The sequence below is a fragment of the Uloborus diversus genome, chromosome 2 (genome assembly GCF_026930045.1).
Source record: "Uloborus diversus isolate 005 chromosome 2, Udiv.v.3.1, whole genome shotgun sequence".
NCBI lineage: Eukaryota > Metazoa > Arthropoda > Arachnida > Araneae > Uloboridae > Uloborus > Uloborus diversus.
The window spans coordinates 98,060,313-98,076,790 of record NC_072732.1 but is presented as its reverse complement, the minus strand read 5'-3'; the positions used below and the strand labels follow the sequence as shown (position 1 = coordinate 98,076,790).

The 16,478-nt window shown below is 35.4% G+C and overlaps 1 protein-coding gene across 1 annotated transcript in view; it reads right to left on the bottom strand.

Annotated features, from left to right (window-relative positions):
- The window catches only part of LOC129235296 (glucosidase 2 subunit beta-like), a 48,283-nt gene extending 32,556 nt beyond the window's left edge, over positions 1 to 15,727 (bottom strand). Inside the window, exon 1 of the mRNA XM_054869024.1 lies at positions 15,388 to 15,727. Within this exon, the coding sequence (XP_054724999.1) occupies positions 15,388 to 15,505 (118 nt within the window). The 5' untranslated portion in view covers positions 15,506 to 15,727. The remainder of the gene's footprint in view (positions 1 to 15,387) is intronic.
- Positions 15,728 to 16,478: the final 751 nt, after the last annotated feature.

Sequence of the window (16,478 nt, the reverse complement as noted above, 5' to 3'; positions counted from 1 at the left end):
TCAGTTACAAATATTTTTTCAACCAGCATATCCATAGTACGTTCATAAATTTCTTCGCCCATTAACACTGCATCATGAGAAATTGAACTTGATGATTCTGCTGCAATCAAATGGTTTTCAGTAAGCAAGCTCTCGTAATAAACGACCGCATCTTTTAATCTCTGCTTCAACAATTCCTTGTGCAATGAATTTTGATCCATTTTGCCAACAGATTTTATTTGTTTCAGGATTACTTCAATAACCGACCATTTCGATTCACAATATTTTAAAAACTGAAATCCTTTTTCACGGTATAGAATGTTCCAGTCTAATATACAGCACAGACGATAAATAAATTTAATGATGAAAACAAATATGAACATTGCAAACAATAATAGATGGAAAATAAAGAGTTGAATATTCAATGAAAAATACGGCAGACGATAAATTTACAAATAAAAGAATCAAGGAGCAAAACCATTGCTCGATAAGTACGGTTAGGTTTTTTTAAAATTTGACTACCTGCTTATATACAATAAAACAACATTCTTAGTCATCCACAAAGAAACTGATTATGTTTTTATTGCAAAAATCATTTACTTCGTCAAAGTTTATAATATCTAAAAATGTGTAATCACTTGTTTGTGAGAATAGTAAATAGAGTTTTGCAAACTGCAAAAAGCGGTAATAGTCACTTTATAAATGAACAAAAATGAAAAAACTCGCAGTGGATTTGAACCCGGATTGACCGCATGGAACCCCAGCGCGCTGCCCACATGACCACCGGGCGCTTGTTTACGAACAATCTCTACTAGTTAATAAGTTGCGCGTAAATCTTTAAAGGCTGTTTTCTCGGAATTTTATGGCTAGTGCGCTTTATTACTTTACCCTGAGAGTACCCTTAAGGGATACTACTAATATGCCAAATCTCATCCCGATCTGAATTTCCGAGACCGTAACCTCTCCTTGTCAGAGTGACCAACATCATTTTACAATAATTACACCATAGAATGCATTATAAGTATAAAGAAAATATACTATATAATGAATTTATTATTAGAAAATGCAATATTTTCTTTATAGTTAATGTTGACCTTGCCCTGGCACTTAAAACACTCAATGTTACAAGCTTTGAAGTCGTTTTCTTTCCCAACATCCCTTCCAAGATATGACAACTCCGGCAGAAGATTCACAACGAAAAAAGAGGGAACATTAATCTTTGAAAATTTGCATCAGCACTGCAAATAAATCTGTTATGCATTTCAGGAGAAGGATTAGAAGAGAAGTTCATAAAAAAAAATTTAAATTTACTCCTATGTAGTGATGTGAATTGGGTAAATATCCAGTGGGTAGGTAAATATTTTATGGATATTTACCCAAGGCCTTGGTAAATAACCAGAAACTGGGTATTTTACAAAAAAAAAAATGCAAAAAGTGAATGGAAATTTAAAAAATAAAAAATCCATCAATGAACAGGGTTTGTACACTCTAGAAAAAACCGGGAAAACCTCAAATTGTCTGAGAAAATGATATAAAATTAATAATTGTCAGAATTTTCCAAATTTTCCTCCCAAAATTTTTTAGCCAACCATAACACGTGAGCTTTAGTTAATGATGCTTTAAGAAATTAGCTTTTCGGTCGACTTTGCTAGTTTTATGGAACTGTTTTTATGGATAAATATCTTTTTATTTGAGTGGATTTACGTTTTATCGACTGGAATAAACACCGACTTGCGGGATACGGTACTGAGCTCTCTCTCACCTGGAATATTAGGTAAGACCTTTGAATTTCTGCTGGTGGTACGGTGGAGGACTATTATTGATATATCGCCATTGGCTTCTAATAGTCGAGACGAAACCCCAGTGTACAGTTTTAGGTTCTAGTTCCAGGAAATCGGTGTTCATTTTTCGCACATGGTGCGTTTCCATTATTTCCATTACGGTGCGGTTTTTCCATTATTGTGGACTAACCCCTGTTTGTGGGTAAGTCATTGAAACTCCTGAAGCATGGCTGAGAATTGAGAGTCAAACTAGGTATAAAAAGATTCGAAACTTTACCGGCATAGGCGGATTTACGGGGTTGTCAGGGGTGCGCAGACTCCCAAAATTTTTGGTTGGGTTTTGAAAAAAATTAGTTTAGTATATTTCACTCAGAAACGCAGTTCAGGGGAAAAATTCATAGCAGCTGTACTAGTAAATTTACTTGAATCCAGTGTATCACCACACGTCGCTAGGACAAGAAAGACATAGCTGTGCTCATATTAAGAATTAAAGTAATTTTATCCATTTGGAAAAAGAAAAAAAAACCTAATAAATAATTTCATGCAAATAAAGAAACTTCTCAAACAATTTATTGTTCAGCGCTGTGTTATTGTATAGAATAATTGCATATGTTTTGTAATTGGGCATTTATTTGTATATCAATACCAATTCTTCTATTTTGAAACAATAATGGCTAATAAAGTCCAAAAAAAAAAAAAAAAAACATTGCTATTGAAGAAACTTTATCAATAAAATCTACAATCTACACCGAAATCAACCGAAAACCAACATTTTTAAGGTAAATTAAAAAAAATTTTTGAAGGAGGACTCCCGGACATTTTGCTATAGTGGTGCATCCAGGGGGGAGGGGGCACAAGACTGGTGACCCTCCCCACAAAATGCTGAGTAGATGTTTTTAAAAAAATATTCTTTATTATTGAAGATAAGAGAAGATCTCGTTTTGGGAAAACGCAGTTATTTTATGAAAAAAAAGAAAAGAATGTTGGGGAAAAAACCTTAATTTCTTTCAAAAAGAAATATTGACGTTTAAATTTTTCAACAGCTTCAGATTATTGGCGGCGAACTGTATGCCTCCTTCCCTCTCCTCACACAATACTCTTTCTTTCATATCTCCCCCCTCCCTTTTTTTTTTTTTTTCATTTTTTCTATTAGTTCTCAAAATTGTTCTTCTCCAAAGCCCTTTCTCCAGCCAAAGTTATTACAGAGTACCTCAAATTTCGTTTCTTGGGCTTCACTTTCCCAAAATTTCCAACAAAGATCTTCTAATCACCAAAATCCATCGAAAATCATTTAAAATTGCGTTTTTGGAGCTTCAGTTTTAAAAAAGTGCAGTGTCCCTAACATTACCAAATATGGTCTTACACTCATGTGTTTAAGACTTTAATTTTGGAAAATATTCGAACAAGGGTCTCCAACCCATTTTCTCTAATATCATCAAAGAGTAAATATTTTGGTTTTGAAAATTACTATCTCGAAATATTTAAGTGGGAGAAGTCTTTTTTTTTAATACCATGGAGTATTGCAGAAGAACTTCATTTTTAGGACTTCAATTTTGAAAATTTTCCATGGGAGAGCTCCAGAACACCCCGTCCCATAACAGCATCAAAAATTGTCCGCCGTAGTATTTTTGAAACTTCAATTATGAAAAGTTAAAGAGGTAGCGTGGTGGAGCGGAGGGGTGTACGTATTTCTATCTGCCTTTCAAAAACTGGATTGGAGACAGTCTATGAATCTCATTCCTAACTCAAACTATAAATATGGACTATAATCACATTTATAAGACTAAAATTTCTAAAAATAGCCTTGGAGTCACACGTACCTTTCTTGTCCGTAAAATATCACCAAGAACTGTAAAACTGCATTTTCAAAACTATATACTATTTCAAATTTTTCTGGGGCGTGAATCCCATTCCAAACCAGTAGCTGGATTCACCCATTGCTTCTAATATCGACTTTCGTTTAGGACTTTTTCTGCAGTTTGAAATGTTAAGAATTGCCCATCCCCCTAATCTTACTAAATATGATTTACATCGCATTTTTTGGACTTAAAAGTATGTCCCGCCCAAAAATTATTTTCTGATTTCCCCACTGCCTTGTTATTCCGGGAATATCCCCCCCTCCCCAGATCCCTGTTATTGTTTCACCCCCAAATATTTCGGCCTAAATCCACCTATGTTTACCGGGTTCTTGGATTAGCTTGCTCTCTTCTTTGTATGACTCAAATAAGAGGAGACATTAATTTAAAACGTCCATTACAAACTACATTTTAACATTTGCGCAAAAATTTAGTATAGTAGAGAACCAATTATTTGGGATACTCCGGACCATTGCTATTCCGGATATGGAATTTCCCAGTTTTTTGGATCGCTATAAAATGCTGTTTGTCAATGTTTATAAACTCAAATTGCTACAAAAATAATAAAAGGTGTTAAATTATAAAGAAAACAGCTCTTAAATGCTTATAAAATTCAAAATAATGAAAAATTTTGAATAAAAGAACAATTTAAATGCCTGAGAACTCAAAACTTTCACTAGACCCTCATTATCAGAACAAAAAAAGTTTTCATCGCAGCAATTGATAACGAAGGTTTTCAAAAGAAATTAAACAAAATGCAAGAAATGCACTTATGAGTGAAAATGGGTGATTTTTGTACTAAATATCTTAAATTATACTGCTGTTCAGAATATGCAGTATTCATAAAGGAAATGCTCCTTTTCAATATTTTGAATTTACTGATTTTTTCAAAAATTGCCAAAAACGCGTAATTTTTGAAAATGGCAGGATAATTGAGCCAAAAGTTCGTGATTTTCTGATTTCTTGGTTTTCTGGATCTTGGATAAAAGGTTATGCACTGTAGTGAACATCCAATGATGCCTGGTCCCAAAGTTGAAATGATTAAAGTAAGGTTGGCCATTTACCAATAATTCCTGGTTAGTGCAAAAGTGGAATAAGTAAGACATTTTTTTTTGATACAATTCTTTGGTTTTTGCATCCTTTTCTTTGAAGTAATGTAACTTACAACCCAAAAACATCAATTAACATTCTTTCACTACCTTAAGCTGCCTTGGGTGGCAAGAAGGAGGTGAAGCCACTGAAGTACACAGCCAAAGGCTGTTATTCGGGAGAGCCAAGGTATATACCAATACCAACCTAGCGCAGGTGGGTTGGGCGAGTCGCCGTAAGTGACTACTCCAGTTGTCTTTTAGCAGGTAGCATTGTTGTAAAAAATACTTTCATTTTGACCAAAATGTGTGATGTGGCAATTCTTCTTCTTGCCTCCTACCTTCCGCTTGACAGAAACTCAACTTCACGAACTTCCTTTGAAGATATTATTTGTAGATAACCCCTTATTTGAATATTTTCAATATCCCAAAATCTATGCTTACCTACAAATTTGTTAACTTTAAGAATATTGACTTAATATATGTTATTAATTACTCCAGTTTTCAGCAACAATTAAAAAGCTTTGCCCTCTGCAGACCAGTTTGAATTTTCTAGGAGGGGGGGGGGGGGACCAGGGCCGGATTTAGGGGAGGGCAGGTGGGGCTACCGCCACGGGGACCCCACAATAAAATTTTTACAAAATATCCTAACTTTCATGGTCAAAAATACCGGATATATACATATATATATTAAAATATTCGGATATATATCAAAGTATTGGATATTTTCGAAAATATGACGATCTTTTCGAACCCTGATTAGGGGCTTCCACTCCTTCGTTGTCCCGGGGCCTCCACACTTTCGAATCCGGCCCTCGGGGGTACAAAGGGTTTTATAATAAATCTCAGTGGTGGCGCTAGGAAATCCCCGACAGGGTGGCAAGCTTGCCCAAAAGGGGGGCATAGCCAAATTTTAGTTTGCAAGATTCCCCTCCCCCCTCCAATTCAGGTGATAAAGAAACTAATCATTCTTTGCGTCTAAGAACACGAATTCCCTATAGAAATTAAAAGCAAAAAATAAAAATTTTAAAATAGATAAAATGAAATATGTAGGGAAAAAAATTAAATTTAAAATGAAAAACATAAAACTAGGCTTTTGTGAGCAGGGTCATCGCGAGATCAATAAACTAGAAGTGTCTGAGAATCAGAATTTAACGAAAAATCTGAATATGATGTAAAATCATTATAAATGTGTGCTCAACATAGTTTTATGCAGAGAAAGAAACTTAACAACAGGAATTTAGTTGTGCGTGTAGAAATGAGGGGGTCGATTTCGAAATTGTAGCTCTGAAAACGAAATTTTAGTCGATCTGTAACGGTATTTTATAGGGAGTATGAGAGTCGAGGTGCACTCCCGAAAAAGTTTCAATATTAAAGTATCGAAAACGCAATTGTAGGTCATGTTCGGTAACGTTAGGGTGATGGGGTTAGTGACCGATTAAGATACTGAGGGTTCCTCCCCCCCCCCTTCCTTCCGTAATCAAACCTTATAAACACACAAATTTACGGGTGGAAACTCCAGGGCAAAAGGTTATAGTAGTGCTCATCCACTAGCTCAAAATATTTATTGGGGAGCAGAGAAACCCACATCTTAAGTAAACAGAAGAAGAGTAACTAATATTAAGTTAAAAAATTCAAAAGAAACTTGAGCCCGATGCCTAGCTTTATATTAAGATGAACTTCGCGAGTCAGAACACGTATAAAATTAAATTTATTTATATTTTCTTTTATTATATTATTTTTTCGAGATTACTTGGGAAAGCACGGAAAAGGCAAAACGATCACAACTACTAAGTTTTGCTAGCGCAAAAGTAGAATCAAGAGAAAAAATTGAAAATCTTTTGAAGAGCCTAGTTTGCTAAAACCAATTACAAGTATTTTATTTGATAACAAATAGAAACTGGAAACAGATAAAAATTTTGAGCTAAAAAAATTAGAAAAGGTGCACATTTTTAAACTAATTTCTATGGTAATAAAAGGTCTACATCGATTAGGCCTAGCTGGTGGTGGATGGAGCCGGCGAGCAGCCGGACTAATCAAATAAATAATCATGATAGTTTCATAGGGGGCGCAAACATATTTCATTCCTAGATTTTGAAAAATATCATCGTACAAATCACAGCTATTTGGAGGAAAATGTGTGGGCCGCCCAAGCATGTTTGAAATAGAAAATAAAAGTCAAAATGTAGTGAGCGAGATTTTAATTATTGAAATGAATAGTCTCACCAGTAGTTTTAAGCAGGACTGCGGAGTCGGATCAGGGCTGTAAAAAAGCCGGCTTTTTTTTTTAAAAAGCCAGACCGGCCGGCTTTTATTAAAAAAGCCGGCTTTATTTGGCCTTTTTTAAAAAAAAGCCGGTCTTTTTTGGCTTTTTTGCATTACATACTTTACTACTTATACTAATGCCCTCCTTACATTTTAATAGGATAACCAATGTTAATTCAAGTAATAAAGCAATGCTTATGCTGAAAATATGGTGATAAAAAGAATATACAAACAAAAACTGCAAATGATTTCAAATGTCTGAGAGAATCCTTACGCTTTTGTTGCTTACTCTTCCACCTTCAGCATGGAAAAGTGCTTCCATATTGTCGCCTCAGAGCAACAGTAAGACATCTAATCCCAGAAATAACAATATGATATCCTACTGTTGCTCAGAGACGACAATATGACTTTAAACATGTTTATCTTTGATTACAATACAAGAAAGTATGTAGTATAGTGACTCAGAACAAACTGGGAAAATTTAAACTTAAAAAAAATCAGTTTTCTTAGGAAGACAGTGAAAAAAAAAAAAAAAAAAAAATGCTTCATTGAAATGTGATAAAAATTTCTCATTTTTTGTCAAATTGTTTCTTTTGAATGATTGTGTTACAGCTTAAAACAACATCTGCATAGTATTTTTTGTGTGTACAGTATTTATTTTTTTAAAGACTATTCTATGTTTTAAAAAAAACATATACTACAAAATAATCAAATGGCACCCTTCTGAATTTAGCAAAAAACCAAGATTAGTAGAAGAAAAGAACTGATGCTTGAAATATTACTAATTTATTAGCTTCAAAATTAAGTGCTATCATATATTAGCTGAATAATTCCAGGACTTCATATCAAAAGCGCGCCTGGGGGAAGGGAGCAGATACAGGTCAGCTGATCTTAAAAACAGGTCACTGCTAAAATGCAGAACTCTTACTTTTTTTATATTCTAAAGTTTAAAAAATAATTTATTTCAAATGAATTTAATTATTTTATTTCCAAGTAGATAAATAGTAAATAAAATACATCATTGCCGAATTACTTGCTTTGAATTTGAATGAAATGTTATAAAATGGAAAAAGACACCTTCCCTTTACTTAAACTCTGCTGAAAAGATAAACATTGGAATTGCATTCAGAGGTATGTCAATTGGACAAAGAAACCCATTCTGCACTATTTGTAAGGTGATAAGGAGGGTCATGACCAGTATTCTTTAGTGGTTTCAAGGCAATTCTAGAAACTTACAATTACTCAGAATTCAGCAGAGGCTAGTCAGAAAGAAAGAGTGGATATCAATGGGAATGATCCTCTAGTTTGAGTGACAGGAGCAGTGACATACAAAAGTATTAAAGGTGCAACTAAAGATAAAAACAGGTGGCAGAGTATTATTATCCTGAAAGAATGTTCCTTCCTTGTTCCAGAATTGGGGAGCTGGTGAATGAGCAATAGTCAGTGACAATCCTAGTTGAGTAGTAGGGGGGGAGGGGAGGAGAGAAAGATTGCAGAAATAGAGTGAGGAAGGTACTGCTGCATTTTATTCACTTTTGTGTTCAAAATCAACAGGGTTCTGGTTTCTCATCAAACAGGCAAGAACAGAACCATTTCACAAATAAAAGGGGAAGAAGGGTACCTTTCAGGAATGGAAGGGCAGACAGGTCACCCTCCCATCCAAGTCTGGGGGAATAAAAAATTTATCTGACAACTATTGGTTACTGATCTAGTTCCAATAACCAATAAAATAGCACCTCTTAAAAGAATGGAATTGCAGATTGAAAATGGTATCACAATTCTTTTCTGCTTTAAAACCATTTTGAACCTTTGAGTAGCTCAGTTCAAATTTTTAGTGATCACTATTATTTTCCCAAAGTTATAATGGCTTCAGGATGTGGGAGAAAACAAGCTTCAGAATGGAATGAGTTTACTGAATTTGGCACAAAAGTGAAGTGCAAACATTGCGAAACTGTTGTTAGCAAAAGAGCTGTAGGAATAAAAGAACATTTAAAAAAGTGCAAAAGGAATATTGCCTCTAGGACTATTGAAGAAACTGATATTGCAGAGATTGAGCCTCCTACTAAAGTGCCCAGAGTTGAAGAGTGCAATAATGACTGTGCAGAAGTTCCTTCTTCAAGCAAAGAACAAAAGCAGAAATCCATATTTTCTTACGGTGTAGTTACAACAGCATCTCAGAAACAAAATTTGGATAAATCTGTTGCTAGATTTTTTTATGCAAACAACATAGCTTTCAATGTTTCAAGCAATGTAGAATTTAAAAAAAATGGTTGAAGATTTAAGACCTGGTTACGTTCCTCCTAACAGGCATCAACTTTCGGGGAAATTACTTGATGAAGCTTGCGATGATATTGAAAACTGCTTAAAGAAAGAACTTGTCGATGAAGCAGCTCTAACTTTAATCCTTGATGGATGGTCAAGTGTAAAAAATGACCCAATTTTTGCCTGCAGTATTCATACCGGAGTTAAATCTTACCTTTTCAAGGCTATGGACTGTGGTTCGGAAAAGAAAACAGCAGAGTTTTGTGCTAATTTTGCGAAGGAAACACTAGAGGAAGTCGAGATCAAGTATAATAAGAAAGTGTTCGCTATTTGTACAGATAATGAAAATAAGATGACTGCTATGGGAAATCAAATTCAGGAAACTCACCAGTCACTTTTGATTTATGGATGCTCAGCACACATGCTAAATCTTTGTGTTAAAGACATCATACCAAATAGTTTAATTAAACATGTCTTAGAAGTGCAAAAATATTTCAGGAATAAGCACAATGCTCATGGGTGGCTAAAGGAGAAAAATGGCTTAATGCCTCAGATACCCAATGACACTAGATGGAATTCACAAGATGAATGTCTAAGAACTTTCATCATTAATTTTCACAAGTATAATGAAATCAGATTAGAGCACTTGGATGAGTTTGATCAGCAGATTGGAAGTATACTGACAAATGTTGGTATCTATACTCAAGTTGTTTACCTACGTAAGCAGCTTGAAATTATTTCAAAAGCAATCAATGAACTTCAAAGCAACAACGCTACTTTGTCGAAAGCAGTGGAGACATGGTTGAATGTTATAGGAGACTCATCTTTAGAAAGCCATGAAGCAAAAATTAGAAAAAGATTTAATCAACACATTGAGCCGTTTCATCTGCTAGCTCACATGACAGATCCCAAATACTTTGGCAAGCAATTGACAAATCTACAGGAAAATGAAGCGGAAATGTGGCTTGCAGAAAAGTACCCTCAATTTCTACCCGGTGTACTAAAATTCAAGATAAAAGATTCCGAAACCTATTCACCATTACTTTTTTCTGAAAACGTTGTCGAACAATTTCCAGCAAGAAAATGGTGGAATTTAGTAAAAATCAAGGCTTCAAAAACCAAGAGTTCAATATCTGATGATTTTTGTGATTTTTTTATAAAATTACATAGTTGTCCTCCATCTTCTGCATCCATTGAGAGGATTTTCTCAAATTATGGCTTTATTTGGAGCAAAGTCAGAAACAGTTTAGGTGCAGAAAAAGCCGAAAAATTAGTGAAAGTGTACCGATATTTAAAGGTTCAACCAAATGATTGGTAATTTATTTAATACAGCAGCAGTCGTATGTGATCTTTTATATACATAGTGAAACATTCCTTTATAATAATTTAAATTGTATCAAAAACGATCATGTCCCTAATAAATAAGTTTTTTTTTTCTATTTTTGTGATGTAGCAAAATTTTAATGTGTTGGTGGTTTACTGTTTGGGTGATTAAACAAAAGCAGAAAAAAAGGTAAGAGTATACTGTTATTTAAAAACTGAACCAAATGACTGGTACTAAAAGCAGCAGTGTTTTGTGATCTTTTGAATACTTGAACTGAAAATAATTTCTAATCATTTAAATTCCATTCAATAATTTCATAATATAGAACAATAGTTTGTTTTGTTATGTTTTTTTTTTTTTTTTGTACTGCACATTGTTATCTAACTGTCTAATTTTTAACCATTTTATTAAAAGAGTAGTAATTGCATTAAGCATTAATGATATATAATTTTCATTTTGATTAAATCACACTAAAAATACCAAAAAGTATTTTTTCTAAAAAAGCCGGCTTTTTTAATAAAAGCCGGCCTTTTTAAAGTGGTTTAAACCAAAAAAAGCCGGCCGGCTTTTTTTGGCCCGGCTAAAATCCGACAGCCCTGAGTCGGATGAAAAATGACCGACTCCGACTTCGGGAATTTTAGAGCCTTCGACTCTAATTCCACAAGAACTGGCAGGGTTGCAGATTTTAAGGGAAAATGATCGACTCCGACTGTTGAATTTTTAAACCTTCGACTCCTGACTCCGACTTCTTTACCTCAAAATCAGTCCGACTTCAACTCCTAGCCATTGATTCTAAGTTTTTGAATATACAAAACGAAAGTATTGTGTGTGTGTGTGTGTGTGTTTTGCGTAATCCCCCCCCCCCCCAAAAAAAAAACGAAACTTGATAATATGGTCGGTATCATGCTAAACTCAGTAACAAACGAAGGTGAAAAATCGCGAATCTCGTTTTTCAAATTGAATGGTTTGCCGTAGTACTTAAAAAGGGCTATTACTACAGTACACTCCCGATTATCCGCGGAATTGAGTGGCCCAGGTACCGCGGATAACGAAAATCGTGGATAATCCGAAAAAGGTTTAAAACCAGAGGTAAAGAAGACAGAAATTATCTTTTGCTTGAAAATGATTGTATTATAACTAAAACGTGATACGTTTAAAAATTATTTGTTTTTCAAGTTCTACAGAACTAGAATAAACTAGAATTTAAATCATGAGTAGGAACTTTCCGTCGACCTAAAACACTCAACAGCTCAGAAATGAAAACAGTGACCACAACAAAAAAGATCACCCCAAACCATTCTCAATCGGAACAGATGATAAGGAATTATACCAGACTTCCCTTAAAAACCGGTATATACTAATGTCTTACGCTCCTTAGGGGATAAACTAGGGGTCTTCAGTAAACACATATGTTTTCCCTTGAGGCACGTGTCAAAAGAGAAGTTGATGATAATGCATAAACGACTTTCACGTTTTTTGAGAAGGAGCACTTGTTGTGGGAAAGGGAAAAAAAATCTAGGACGAATTGATTTCAGATCCTTGTTTTTGAAGAACAAAAATTTTCTCCACAAAAATTTAATCTTTTTTCTTTTTCTTTTTCCGAGACTTTCGCGGATAATTCACCCCGCAATAATCCGCTCGTGGATAATCGAGAGTTTACTGTACATCAAACAATAAGATTTACACTTAATGTTATTACAAAAATCAAAACATTGAAAATAACTGAACGCGTCTGGTGGACAAAAATATTGTTTTGGCTCTCCTGAAAAGAGCCAGTTTTCACATTCGGTAGTTCATCATGGTGCCGACGATATTACGCCAGAAACAAACTTATTAAGTATCAAAGTGATTAACATTAATTGCACCAGTTTTCTCTTGTGTAAGGTTTTTCTTTTTTTTTTTAAATTAACTATATACCTAACTTTTTTTATTTTTCAAATCTTTCGAAGCTTTTATTATTCGAAAATGCATAACCATTAGTTTCGAACTTTTTATTGAGCATGCCAGTTGAAATCTGTCATACTTTGAAATTTTAAGTTTTAATTCACTTTCTAGACTAAGGGGGGAAAATGTAAATTCTAAGTCTTACCCCAAAGTTTATCTACATGGACCCTTTTTGCAGATCTACAGAGTCGGAGGGAAAATGGCCGACTCCAACTCAGGGACGGATTTAGACTTAACGGGGCCCTAAGCTATTTTAGGTATGGAGCCCCTTTTGTAGTTTTAACAACGTTTCTCTCGGTGGTGTAAGAGGCATTTTTTTAAAACTTTTTTCTCCTTTACTCTGTCTGTCTCTTTCATCTGATACATATAGCAATATTTTTACTTTTTTGATCGTGCTTTAATATATATATATATATATATATTTGTGTACTTTTTTTGATTGATCTTCAGAGGGGAACAGTATCAAGAGAGTAACCCAAGACTCCGCTTTAAGTGCAGCATAGAATATCCCCAATTGTAGGGGATCGGGAAGTTTCTCCCCTGGAGGAAATTTTGAAAAATAGATATAAAATTCTGCATTTTGAAGCCTTATAAGATGTAGTTGGAACTACAAAAATATCAAGACAGAAATAGGCAAACAAACTTTTTTAAGTTATAAACTCTTTCAAAAATTAAGATAATACACAGTAAAAATTGTTTTTGATTCGAAAAACCAACGACAGCAGTCGACAGAGAGAAACAGCGCAAGAAACGAAAAGACAACGCATTGCTTCTTGCTCACATTGGCTTTCGATGCAATTAGTTTTTAATCACCCCTCCAACTCACCGACAAACAATTCAACTCCGGCTCCTTTATCAGTTCGACTCCAACTCTCACTCCGACCCCGCAATCACTGGCAGTGTTACAAGCATTGAGGGAAAATGACTCCGACTCTTGGAATTTTCAACCTACAAATTCCGACTCAGACTCCTAACTCCATGTCTCCAAAATCTGTCCGACTCCGACTGCGCAGCACTGCTTTTTTACACCATTTTAGTGCTTGAAAAAAAGCATATTTAAAAAAAATAGAACATAGCTTGCAAAAAAAAACCTAAACAAGACTGAGTCTGGTATCAGTCTGTAAGTTGGTTTGATCGATCTCGAAGGAGCAATGTTGACTTTTGAACTGGACTTGGTTCGATCAAATGATTACAACGGTCTGGGCTAAGCGCAGCTTTTTGAAGGTTTCACTTCAAGTTAGAAACACGAGTTTCGACTACATGATAACATCTGAAAAAATTAAATTTGGAAGCAAAATGTATGTTTTCAATTGCTTTTAACGCATGATTTATTTATTTAATTTTGCCTTTTCCAAAAGGTTCGCTCCTCCCCCTCCCCCAGACATTTTTCTCAAAAAGAACCCAAACCTGATGCATTACCCAACTCGACGTTTATTAATCCAATGATTGTTTAGTTGTGCCAAAAACCAGATGTTTAGTAAATCCTTCTCATTTCTTCTTCATTCCCAGCAAAACTATTATGCAGCCTGCAAACAGGATCAATATAAGTTTTTGAGAAAAATGTATTTAAAACCTTAAACATCTATTTGCTTTTATTATATTAGTTCAAAGAATTTTTTTCCTGCGTTTAGCATTTGCCGACAAGACATCATTACACTAAAAAATTAAAACATTAAATCTGCTTTAGTACACTTCCTTGAATAAGGTAAAAGGATCGTTTACTCATCGATATGTTTCGTTGCAGAATAATCCAACAATAATCAAATAAATTGTGAATAACTATAGTAACAACTTACTTGTAACTTCTAACTGAAAATAAAAGATAATATTGCAGTTATTTACCCAGAGAAGTACTTTAAAACGCATCAATGAGTGCGTCTGCAAACTTGACATGCTGATGAAGAGCTGTTTAGCGAATGTAATAGAAAAGCAAAAATCTCCGAAGCATGTTTTTTCTCCGATGACAACCTCCCCCCCATCCTCTCTTGTCTCCTTAGCTCGTCTCGTCCTGGCTATTGTCATTCGGTACATATTTGTCTTGTAAACCCGATGACGACGCCTTAGGTCTGACCGGTAATCACCACTACATTCTGCAGGGACGGGGATGGTACTCTTTTATTCTTAAGTGGACACCCTGAGGCCAAAGCCAGCTCATCGACACCCTGCATCTACAAACAGAAATTTCAAGGATCGAAACACACCATTTCCCCCGAAGCAATAGCTATATCTTGTCACCATCTGGACGACGTTATACGGATTCGAGCTAACCTTGCCTCAAAGATATATATATATATATATATAGACTTCTACTTTTTTCTACTAATTTTTCTTTTCGAGTTCATATATGAGAAAATTTTTATCATTTACAATAAACGCCAAAGCAAACAGATTCCCCGACGAAATACTAAATTTTCCCCGACGGGGGGGGGGGGGGGGCAAGACGTTTCCGACAGGGGGGCAATTGCCCCCCCTGCCCCTCCCTTGGAGCCACGTCTGATAAATCTTGACTTCGAAACATCAGTAAGACATGTGAAAGCAACCCATTAGTATTTTAACAACAGCTGAGCTGCTTTCAAATGTTCTACGGGTGCTCTCAGACGACCTCAAGTTTATTATTCAATATACTCAGAATTGAAAGTGCATTATTCATAATATCACCATGTAGCCGCCCGCAAATGTAATCGAATCTCAATTGCGGTATGCAACAAAATCAACGAAGCCGGCAACAGAAAATTTACGAGTGCATCCTTGACAATAACTTTAAAATTTTACTCTTTTCATTAAGCGTTTAAAGGAAGAAAAAGGCTTAAACCTAATTTCTGAACGCATAAGTCTCTGCGTTTAATGTTCATTACTTCAAATGATTCATAAAATATTAAGATACTTACTTGATAAAGAAACTCCACGAGGTCTTAACACATCCACTGCTTCGATAAATACACAATTAAAAAATAATGCTATAAGTATAATGTTTCCAATTGAAATATAGTATTTGAAATAAGGCATTTTGGATATGCAGGAACACGTAACAAAAAGAAAAATTATGCACAGCTGACAAGAAAAACAATTAAATGCCCTGATTTACCGATCCTGACACGACTTTCAACAGAAGAAATTTCTCTACACTTTGCAAATCTGATTGGCTCTTCGGACAGAATGAGTTGCTATGTTGGCGCAGTTTCGCTAAATTTTAAAACTAGAAAACGATTAAAAGCATGTCAGCTTTTTTTTTTTTTCGTTTTTTCTTTCCCCCAATTTCCTTTTATGCGGTCACAGTTATTTTATACTTCAATCGCCGCATCCTGAATGGTTGCGTTCGTATAGGCTGACCGGTAATCCTTGACGATTTATCCATGGAGGCTGGATTTTCCATCTTCCAAAGGTGGTGCAAGGGGGGGATCAGAAATAGGACCAATTTGTAAGAAGAGCTTAATACGGAAAAAAGCTTGATGTTCAGCTTGTGCATTGTTTTAGGTGGAAAATCGACGCCAAAACAAAAGTTCTTTTCTAAAACGCAACCTAGAGTGTTTGGTATTGAGTCCCTGAATGAAAAGAAATGAAAAAAAAAAAAAGAATTAATTTGAATTCTGAAATTTTTAATTCAAATTATGTTTTTCGCAATCACGAACTGAGACAGGACCCTACTCATTGGAGTTATTGTTTCTAGAAACAGCTCCTGCTCTCCCCTCCAAGCCTGCCTCTCCTCCTGGGCGGTTACGTGTGCATAGTTGTGTGTGTAAGTGTGTAGGCTTGTGTGTGTGTGCGTAAAACTGTGTGTGTGTGCACGTAGGCGTGTGTGTGTATGTGTGTGAGTGTGTGAGCGTGCATGTGTGTAGGACATGGACGCCTTCGAGCAGGAGAAGCGGATAGCTCAGGAGCGGAGCAGCCGCGCCGCGCCGCCTGCAGAGGACGGTGGGCGGTGTTGCTCGCTGGTCCAAGTTGAAAAAGGCACGGACGCCAAAAACAGTCAAATGAGAAC